General features: G+C 34.2%; 1 protein-coding gene across 1 annotated transcript; it reads left to right on the forward strand.

Annotated features, from left to right (window-relative positions):
- The first annotated feature begins 7,619 nt into the window (after positions 1-7,619).
- Positions 7,620-10,763, forward strand: LOC113871464 (receptor-like protein EIX2). Its single transcript, XM_027508558.1, has one exon. The coding sequence runs from the start codon at positions 7,620-7,622 to the stop codon at positions 10,761-10,763; it is 3,144 nt and encodes a 1,047-aa protein (XP_027364359.1).
- Positions 10,764-11,792: the final 1,029 nt, after the last annotated feature.

Below are 11,792 nucleotides of genomic sequence, written 5' to 3' on the forward strand. Positions count from 1 at the left end.
CCACAAATCGATCCAGGAAAGGTCTAAAGATCCGATTCATGTAGTCCATAAACACAGCTGGAGCATTTGTGACTCCAAAGGGCATCACTATATACTCATAGTGGTCATATCTAGTGCGGAAAGCAGTCTTAGGAATATCTTCATCCTTCACTCGGATCTGATGGTACCCAGACTTTAAATCAATCTTAGAGAATACCTTAGCACCTCTCAGCTGGTCCATCAAATCATCGATCCGCGGCAACGGGTACTTATTCTTAATTGTCAACTTATTCAACTTGTGATAATCAACACATAATCTAGAGCTTCCGTCCTTCTTTTTCACCAAGAGAATTGGTGCTCCCCAAGGCAATACACTCGGCCTAATCATCTGTTTCCGCATTAGATCCTCAATCTGCTCCTTAAGCTCCATCAACTCTTTCGGCGCCATTCTGTAAGGTGCTACAGACACTGGCTCAGCTCCAGGAATCAAATCTATAGAAAACTCCACCTCTCTACGTGGAGGTATTCTAGGAATATCCTCTGGGAAAATCTCAGGGAATTCTCGTACTACTGGTATTGACTGAAGGCTTTGCTCCACTTCTGCATTCATAACTCCTAACAAAACAAAACAAGATACTCCCTCACCTAAGGATGTTTCTACTTGGCGAGTAGAAATTAATTCCACACAACCTTGCTGCTTAGGAAAGATTAAACACCTCCAGCCACAATCAATTAGCACAGATTGGCAGTTAGCCAATCCATACCTAAGATTACATCTAACCCTGACATCGGGATACAAATAAGATTTACTTTGTATCTTCGTCCCTCAATTACTATAGGACACCTAACACAAACCGTCGAAGTCTTAATTGAACTTAAAGTAGGTGTCGATACTATCAAGTCACATCCTAGATCGCTCACCGGTAATCCTAATTTTCTCACACAAATGTCCGCAATAAAAGAGTGTGTGGTTCCAGAATCAAACAATACAGAAAGAGAAGTACCTGCCACTACCGCTATCCCCTGAACGAGATTTGTTGCCTGAGCTACCTCTGATGCAGAAGTAGTGAATACACGTCCCTTTGCTCTCGATCTGGTTATCGTTGGAGCCCTAGTCGCTTTAGGCCTAACAGCGTGCAAGGCGCTAGCAGAAGACGAAACTACCCCACTAGGCGTAGGACAGTCCCTAACAAGGTGTCCTGGCTGCTGGCACGAGAAGCAAACTCTGACATCAGTCTGTGGGCACTGGCTCAGGTAGTGTGGCCCACCACACCTAAAACATCTGACAACCTGTGGCACTGAGGCTCTAGGAGTGGAAGAAGTTGCTCCCCTAGGCTGAAATGCAGAAGTAGCAGTCCTTACTGGCACCGGGGCTAATACTGCCGATCCTCTCGACTGAGATGGTCGAGACTGCTGTTGGCGTAGCAACCGACTGTAGGAGCCCTTCTTAGCACCCTTACTTCCATTACCATAGCTACTAGCAGCTCTACTAGATGGAGCCTTCCCAACTCCACCAACATCCTCTGCATTAAGACTCTCTATAATGGTGGCTTGATCCACCAAGTCAGCAAATTCAGTGATCCTGAGTGGGATCAAAATTCTCTTTATGTCAGTTCTCAGCCCGTCTGAAAACCTCTGACATCTCCACTCCTTCGAGGTCAGATGAGAATAAAATCTGTAGAGCCGCTCAAACCGTATTGCATACTCATAGACTGATGAGTTTCCCTGCACCAAGTTTAGAAACTCCCGCTCTTTGGCAGCACGAACATGAGAAGGGAAAAACTTTCCCAGAAAACTACTTCTAAATACAGCCCAAGTGATGACTTCACCTCGAGTCTCCAGCATAGCACGAGCTCCGTGCCACCACATCTCTGCATCCCCTGTCAGCATATAAGTAGCATATAATACCTTCCTCTCCTTGGCGCAACCCATAGTTAGGAAGATCTTCTCAATCTCCTTGATCTAGAGTTCAGCAGCATCTGGTCCATCCACCCCCGTGAATTGAGGAGGATCATTCTTCCTGAACTCTGACAACCCATGGCATTCAGGAGGAGGTGCAGCTGAGGCAGTAGCTGCTGCTGCCTGTGCTGCAGTAGGGGCTTGGTTTGCAGCTTGCTGCTACTGAATCATATCTAGACTCTGCCTCACAGTGGCTGCCATGGCCTCCATGGCGTGAGCCATTTGGTTCACGTCAGCAGGAGGAGGAGGGTTTGTAGCAGATCTTCTCGATCTAGCCATCCTAATATATAGACTAGTTTAGTTTACTAACGTTTAACACATTCAGCAATACCATCACATAACTATATTCACAGATTCAGCTTACAGTGATATGTTCATATTTGGTATATCATAACAATTTAATCAATTTAGCACTGAGGATAACATCATATCAACATTCACACAGCATAGCAAACACACTTATCTCAGCAATCATTTACAGCTTAGCTTAACAACCTATTATTCACGCAGCATGAATCGCCTATAGCTCACCCCAGTATCATATACCAAAATTTCCTACATCTGTCGTGTCTGAGAACCGAGGTGATCAAGCTTGTTCCCTCACAACCTGATGATTAGAAATTATGATATATGATTCACAACTAAAATTCACATGTCTAATATGCACAATTGACGCCTAACAACCTCACCCCGTAGGTTTACCTAAACCATGCTCTGATACTACTAAAATGTCACGACCCCTTTTATAAAGAACCGAGAACATTGTTTCTACATTACATACTTATTTAAGATAAATAAATAATAGAGAATATAAGTATAAAATTCACTTCTCATTCAAAATAAAACAAAGTTTCTTACCACAAATATCTAATAGAACAACATAATATGACATTTAGTTCATTATATTCAAAATACCCAAAATTATACTACGTAGCTCCCTCTACATAAGGTCTCAAAATATAAGGAAAAAGGACTTTGGTGCAATATTACTCGACTCCAGCTTCTAACATTTCTTCACTGGCCCCTCAGCTTGTGAAGTAGATGCAACACCTGTTACATCTGCTCACGTACCACCGTACGATCATTGCAGTACACACGCACACAACGACATAGAAAGAAATGCAAGGGTGAGCTTACAAAAATAAAATAAAATCATATATAGAGCAAAATATTTCTCACAACAATAGCCCCATGTATTTCTAGCCCATCTAATGCACAGCATGAAAACGGTTTCCAACTAGTTTCACAGCCTAAGTAATCCAGAAGGAACCGAGCCGGTCCGGGAGCGACCCATTTCGGTATTTGGATCCAGATAGCACAGCACAGCAGCTCAGCATGAACTTACTGTTACACGTCTACCCACCTAAACATGTAACTCGGCTCTATAATGATGCAAATCATATATCTCAGCATGATACACACCACTAAAATTATTTCAACAGCTCAATTAAGGTAAATTTATAATAGATCAGCTAAAATCTCAGCATTTTAAATCAATTAACAGCATTTACAGCTTAGAAAATAGCTTTTATTCAAAAGATCTAACAAAATTCATATCAAAACTTCTTGTAATAATATATCAACCGTCCAGAACATAGATTATAGGCTAAAGTAAGCTCCCCTTACCTCAGAACAATGATTCACACTAGATCTACCGAATATTACTTGTTTTATAACAAGATTCACCGAAGATTCAGCTTTAGAATGGAGTTTCTCCTAAGAATACCATGAACTTCTATGAGAAAGAGAAGGAGAAGAAAAATGAACGGTAAATCTAGCTTCAAACTTAAAGAAACTTACTTCAAATCCCTCAGAATAGACTTAGAATATCAGATCTGGCGAGAAATCTAAGTTTAGGAGAGTTTAGTATGAGAGAAAATGGTAGTATACGGCCTTAGAACCTTTGAGAACCTTGGAGAGGAGTGAAGAAATGAAAATTTCATGTGAAACCCCTTTTTTATAGAAAATTTTCAAAATTTACTGTTCACCGCCAGAAACACTGTTCTTGCCGGAAACACTGTTCATGATACTATTTATGCCAAAAATACTGTGCACGCGCATTGTACACGTATGTGACGTCAGCAATCACTGTACATATGCGATTTTTACTGTTCATACGCGGTTTGCACTGTTCATAGGCGATTTTACTGTTCATTCGGCACTGTTCATACGGTACTGTTCACTTTTTTTTTTTTTTTTATAATAAATTTCAAACTCCATCTAATTATATTCCAATACCAAATAATCCTTTAATTTAACATTTAACAAGTATAAAATATTATAAATTACTCAATAATAAATCACAAGCCTGACAACTTCAAAGATCATGTTATTTTAAAAAAAATTCAATATTTTCTTAAAATAAATTTTGATGAAATATTTTTTAATTTATAAAAATATATTGTATTTATAAAATATATTTTTCTTAACATGTTTCACCCTCTCGTTGCAACCTGCAATTATGACAATAAGTCTAGTTTTACTTTTTAAAATTTAAATAATTTGCGTGTTTAGATGTAAATCTGTCATATATATTATAGGTTTTGTTTAAATTTCTTTTTCTATTTGTATATAAATAAATATTAGTTTTACCTTGTAGTTTTAATAAGAAAAATGTAATTCTATTAATATATTATTTTTTGTTTTGTTTTGAGCTGAATATGATCACTATAGGAAACAAAACTATCTAAGTGTTCATTACAGCTGCAATCTTTAAGACTCAAATTCAGTACTATATACTAAGCTGAAATAACTTCTATCAATTAATTTACGGCTCAATAGTTTTCGCAAAATATCAATTAAAGTGTCTTTAACCATCCATTAAGACTCAAATTGTAGATTATGAATTAAGCTAAAATAACTTCTATGATTTACTTACTCAATACTTCTCGTAATATATCAATTTTGATCAAAGTATCTTTAACCATTATTACATCTAACTAAAAACTCTAAAAGCACTTTCAATCTCCTTATTTTAATTGATGTGAATTATTGATTTCATTAATTAGTTTTATTGAATTTTAATCTAAAAAATTATTTAATTACTTTTAATTCATTTATGTATGATAAATTTAACTCTTCATTATTTAAAGAGAGTATTTTTATTAATTATTCTCATTATTACTATGCAAAATAATATCTATCATCGAGCATTTAATTTAATTTAATTTATAATATTTTATTCTTTTCAGAAACTACTATTACTTTTCGTTCTCTGTTGAAAATCAAAGGTAAAAATTGAAAATTGAAAGTAGAAATAGAGCAAAGATAATTCGGTGCCAAGATGACAAACAACTTTACCCGAAAATCTATCAAAAGAAGGCGAAGCAGTGGAGAGGGAGTTGCACTTTTTGTCCTAAGGTTTTCTGTTTGCTTGGAGCTATTGTGTTGTGTTGTCCATATAATATCTTATCACCCACTATATTCTCCTTTATTTTAGTTTTGATATTATCTTCTACTTCTACTGTTTTCTTTTGTCTTATGTTACTTTCGAGATTCAATGGATTGAAAAACCTCACTCGCTATGTTCATGGGTAAAACGATACGGAAGGTGAATTGGCATTTGGTATCGTCTTTGTTTAAAGTAGCTGTCTCAATTCTTTGATTATCATGGCACCTAACGAAGAACGGATCACGATCGCCTCCTTCTACATGAAGGTGCTGCCTTGAGTTAGTTAGTAGAAATGGATGCTTCATGCCACATTCCTCCTTCTTATCTTCTTTTACTAATCTCTTTACCATGATGATGCATTGAATATTTACAATAGATATTTTATTTTATTTTATAAATAATTTCTAAATTTAATTTATAATTTTGTAATTTTTATTATATTTATAAATTATGATAATTAGAAATAGTAGAAATAATTATACAAGAAAATAAAAAGTAAAAAAAATTAAAAATAAATGTTATAGACAACCAAATGGATTAAAAATTCATTTGTATTCATTTACCGATAAAAAAATTATAAACGACTCTAATCCATCTATAAATTTATTTTTTTAGATAGATTCAAAAATTTGTTTATATTCATTTATTGATAAAAAAAAATTATAGACTACTCCAACCCATTTATAAATTTGTCTGTAGACTTTTAAAAATCTTTCTATATTTTTAGTAGTGTTTGTTGGACATTCTAAGATATTTGTTTAATAAAAAAATATAAAATATTTTACATTTAAAACCAATTATCCTCATAAAATTCACTAAAATATTCATATGAAATAAATTTTTCAAAAAATGACTTGAAATATTTTGTCTGTTTAATTTTAATTAAATGGTGTCACAAAATATTAGAGTTTAATTTTTAAAACAAAGACACGTTAAACTAATTTATTTTATTTTAGTTTAAAGTCTATGCATGTACTTGACCGACTTCAATGTTTTAGTTTTCACAGTTACGAAATTTCAACCTTAGACAAATTTGAAGGCAAGTTGTCCTTCTATCCGGGATAAGTTTTACTTTCAGTTTCACATTATCAAATGAGGCAAAGGTATATACCACCTAGGACTAGGTACGCAATTTATTAAAACGAAAAATGTTTAGAATATGTTTTATTAACATACTTTTTTTTAATCATAAAATATAATAATATATTATTTTAAATTATTTATTAAAATTTATTAAATATTTTAAAAATACAAGAAAAAATCAATAACTTAAAACTAAGAATCGTAAACTAATAAGTAACAGTAACACTTGAGAATATAGTAAAAAAAAATAAATAGATCGCTGATATTTTTTATTAAAATGATTTAACCAAATCAATCAATCAAAATAAAATTAATTACATTGTAGCAAAATTCGTCTTTTATGAACATACAGATATCGACTCTCATTGTATGTGAAAAAGCACCGTAATATTGACTAATGAAATTGTAATTGCCTTTCACTTTTACTTATATCCACAAATAAGGGGGTACAAATTTTAAACAAGAAACAAGTTAATATTATTTATTTTGTATCAGTTAAAAGTCTATGCATGTAATTGACTAATTTCAAATGTCTAAAATTTTAATTTTCTTTTCTCACCAAACTGTCACTTCATTATGAATGATAAAAATATTCATACCTGCCAAAATTCAACAAGAAACTGATTAGTTCTTTTCATTTATTAAACAAGAGAAATTTTACTTTCGACACTCATGTTTGTTTTGGGTATATCAAAAATAGGGTATATTATTTTTACACTTTATTCAATAAATTAGTTTTTATTAATATTTGAAAAAAAGTCTATAAATGTATATTTTAGGTGTACTCAAGCGCTTCTAATTTTATATACAACATGAACTTCAGCTTTTTACAATTAACGAGTAAAGTTACTTTCTATAATAAAACAAATTATATCAACAGAATAAAACTAATTATTATTGAATATTAATATATTGGTCACTATTTTTTTATTTTTTAAGTTTTGACTGTTGTCATGTGGTGGTATCAGATAACAAGTCAGCAAGCATTTTCACTACATTCTAATTCTGATTGAAAGTGAAAAACATTTTCCACAGGGAAAACGTTAATGAGAAAACCGATTACTACAAACTTTGAAAATTGCGTACATTAGTAAAAGCACGAGAGATGGTGCACTTATGCCTATTTATATCATTGTTCATGGAGTCATTTTTGTGCCACCACTTGAGTTTATTCTTACCATTCCACGCTTGTTTTGCGATTTTAAGCATGGGAAAATACCCAAGCTTTGCTTTTGCTGTTATTCTGCTTTTGACTTCAGTTTTAGTGTCATGTTCCTATGTCTGTTCATCATTTGAATGCATTGAAGAAGAGAGGCAAGCTCTTCTCAAGCTCAAAGGAAGCTTTGAAGATCCATTGGAAAGGCTTTCCTCATGGCAAGGAAATGATTGTTGCCATTGGAAAGGTATAGGTTGCAACAACATTACAGGACATGTTGTTATTCTTGACCTTAGGAATCCATGCTTCCCACCAAAGGGTCAAGGAGATGCTCCAGAAAATTGTTCCTTTTCCAAAAGTAAGCTTGAAGCTCAACATGTTCACCCTTCTCTACAACAGTTCAAATATCTCACTTATTTGGACTTGAGTGGGAACAATTTCAGTGATAGCCCTATACCAATGTTCATCCATTCCATGGAGCATTTGAAATTCCTCTCTCTCTCTGATGCCCATTTTAGTGGGAGGATCCCCAACAATCTTGGAAATCTCACTAAGTTATCCTTTCTTGATCTCAGCTTCAATTCTTTTTTATACTCTGATGACATTTATTGGGTTTCAAAACTTTCATTTCTCCAAGAACTTTACATGAGTGATGTGTATCTTGAGAAGGCACAAAATTTATTCCAGGTACTTAACATGCTTCCTTCTTTGCTAAAATTGGACTTGATGAATTGCAGTATAAAGAAAGTGTCTAGTCATAATCAACTTGTGAGTTCCACAAACCTTTCTAGACTTCAAGTCCTTAATCTCAATGACAATGTACTTAAAGCCCCAGATCTGGATACTTTTAGAAACATGAGTTCCATTCAATATCTTGACCTTTCTTACAACAATCTAAGTTCAGTTCCATTTTGGTTGGGTAATTGTACCAAACTTGCATATTTGTATCTAGGAAGTAACACACTTCACGGCTCATTCCCAGATGCTCTTCGAAATTTGACATCCTTGACACTCTTGGACATCTCCCAAAACAATATTGATTTTGTTCCATCGTGGTTAGGTAGTCTAAAAGGTGTTCTGTACCTCAATCTTTCATTGAATCATATAAATCATGTTGAGGGTTCTCTAACATCAATTTTGGGGAATATGTGCCATCTTCTATCACTAGATTTGTCAAGCAACAACATTCAAGGGGATGTACTTGTTGGCCATTTACAATCTAGATGCATGAGATATGATTTAGAGGAACTTGATTTGAGTGACAACAAATTCAATGGTGTTTTGCCAACATGGTTAAGTAAGCTTGAAAATTTGGAAGTACTCGCACTTCAGTCCAATTTATTTTATGGTCCTATTCCACCTTATTTTGGAAAATTTTCAAACTTGATGTATCTAAATCTTGCTGACAATCGTTTAAATGGATCACTTCCAAACTTTCTTGGACAACTGAAAAATCTAAGTACATTGGATATTTCTAGAAATCAGTTGGGTGGGGATTTTCCTTGTAATATAACAGAACTTGTCACTCTACAGTATTTGCTTCTTTACAGTAACAATTTCAACGGACCTCTTCCCAGTTGTATAGGGCAACTTGTCAATATAATTACCCTGCGTCTCTCTTTTAATCATTTTTATGGTGTTATTCCTAGGAATATTGAGCTTCTAGCAAGCCTAGAAAACCTAGATATCTCAGAAAACTTTTTGAATGGTACAATTCCTGAAAACCTTGGTCAGCTTTCCAAATTGCACACCCTCTATCTTTCTAGCAATTATTTTCATGGGAAAATTCCTCATAGTCTTGGTCAACTTTTGAACTTGCGCAACTTAGACTTGTCTAGCAACCATTTGGAGGGCATGATTTCAGAGGTCATATTTCCCAAGCAACTTGTATACTTGAACCTTACCAATAATAATATCTCAGGCTCACTTCCACAAAATATTGGTGAAAGATTGCCCAATGTTACTCACATCCTTCTTGGAAGGAACCACATTAATGAATCCATTCCTGATTCACTGTGCAAAGTACACTCCTTATACCATCTTGACCTTTCAGCCAACAAGTTATTTGGAAAAATTCCTAATTGTTGGAGTTCTACTCATGGATTGAATGAGATAAATTTGTCCTCTAACAAATTATCTGGTGTTATTCCAAGTTCATTTGGCTATCTTTCCACTTTAGTATGGTTGCATTTGAACAGTAATAGTCTTCAAGGGGAGTTTCCATCATTTTTGAGAAATTTTAAACAATTGTTAATTTTAGATCTTGGAGAGAATCAAATGTCAGGGATTATACCCTCTTGGATTGGGGACACCTTTTACACAATGCAAATTCTTATTCTGAGGCAAAATAAGTTTCATGGAAACATTCCTTCACAACTCTGCCAACTTTCTAAACTACAAATATTGGACCTTTCCAGTAACATGTTGGTGGGATCAATCCCTGATTGCATTGGAAACTTCACGGGAATGATTTTAGGAAATAAATCATCAACTTCCCAAACTCTTGAAGAGCGAAAGTATATTGAATGGTATGATGAAGAAGCCAGCCAAATTATGAAAGGAAAAGAACTTCACTATAGTAGAATTTTAAAATTTGTTGTAAATATGGACTTGTCAAATAACAGTTTAAGGGGACCTATTCCTGAAGGAATAACTTTTCTTACTGCATTACTAGGCTTAAATTTGTCACACAATCCTCTTTTAGGGGAAATTCCTAGAGGGATTGGGAACATGAAGTCATTGGAATCTTTGGATGTCTCTCATGATCAACTTTCAGGCACAATTCCAAAGGGGATGTCTAGCTTGACTTTCTTAAGCCACTTAAACTTGTCCTACAACAACCTTTTAGGACCAATTCCACAAGAAAATCAATTTTTAACCCTTGATGATCCATATTATATTTATGTTGGCAACCCATTTCTTTGTGGTGATCCATTGCGAAAGTGTGCTCATATAGAAATTGAGAGAAATGATGATGAAGATGAAGATGGCAAACAAGACAGGTCCGAGAACATATGGTTTTACTTTGTGATAGCGCTTGGATTTGCTATTGGGTTTTGGACAACAGTTGGAGTTTTATTGTGGAAGAAGAGTTGGAGGCAAGCTTACTTTGGATACATTGATGAGGCAACTCATTGGATGCATGTGACAATTTCAATTATGTTAGCAAAAATGTGTGAAAAACTCGGTTGGTGAATGGCAAGTGATTGTCTTTATGCCTATTGTTTGCAAGTTATATGCCCTTGTATACATATTTTAAGTTTATTTTTCTTGCCAATGAGTTACTCAACTTCTAAGTAAAAGCAAGTTAATGAATTTCCACTATTTTAACTAAAGCTTTCATATTCATCAATAGTCCAATTTACACTTTGAAGGAAGATGATTAGAAGCATAAGGAAAGTTAATATTATTAAATAATATACTGAATTATGATGTTGAGCTACTTTGATTTGAGCATGGAGAAAATTTAAGAAAAAGGGTTTTAATATTTGTGACATACATACATTATGGAGGAAAAGACTTGAAAACAAGGGAATAGAATATTATTTGAATAATATTTAAATTGGTTAATTATTAAGAGCCTGTACAGAATACATTTATATAGATTACTATTCTTCTAATTAAGGACATAAAAGACTATACAAATCAAATCAGCAAAATCTATCCTAATTATGGAACAAATCTTCTCATTATATTTTACAACACTCTTCCTCAAGCTAGTGAATGTATATCTATCAGTCCTAGCTTGCAAGTAAGATCTTTAAACTCCTCGGTGGGAAGTCCCTTGGTGAACATGTCAGCCAACTGCAGTCTTGAAGGAATGTACTCAATGGTTATAAGGCTGTCCAATTTTTCCTTAATGAAATTTTGGTCTATCTCTATGTGCTTTGTCTTATCATGTTGAACTGGATTGTGCGCAATGCTGATGGCTGATTTACTATTACAAACTAGTCTCATGGGAGCTTCATACTTTATTTTGACGTTAGCAAGTATTGACTTCATCCATAACAATTCACAGACCCCTTGTGCCATAGCTCTAAATTTTGCCTATGCACTTGATTTTGCAACCATATTTTGCTTCTTACTTCTCTATGTCACCAAATTTCCACCCAAGAACATGCAATATCCTGTGGTGGACCTCCTATCAACAATTGATCCTGCATAGTTAGCATTAGTATACATTTCCATGGATAAGTTTCCCTCCTTTTTAAATAGCAATCCTTT

Source organism: Abrus precatorius, unplaced genomic scaffold (assembly GCF_003935025.1).
Source record: "Abrus precatorius isolate BTA unplaced genomic scaffold, Abrus_2018 Scaffold7, whole genome shotgun sequence".
Classification (NCBI taxonomy): Eukaryota; Viridiplantae; Streptophyta; class Magnoliopsida; order Fabales; family Fabaceae; genus Abrus; species Abrus precatorius.

Coding starts and splice junctions, on each gene's coding strand:
- LOC113871464 (XM_027508558.1), top strand. CDS start 7,620: ATGGGAAAATACCCAAGCTTTGCTTTTGCTGTTATTCTGCTTTTGACT.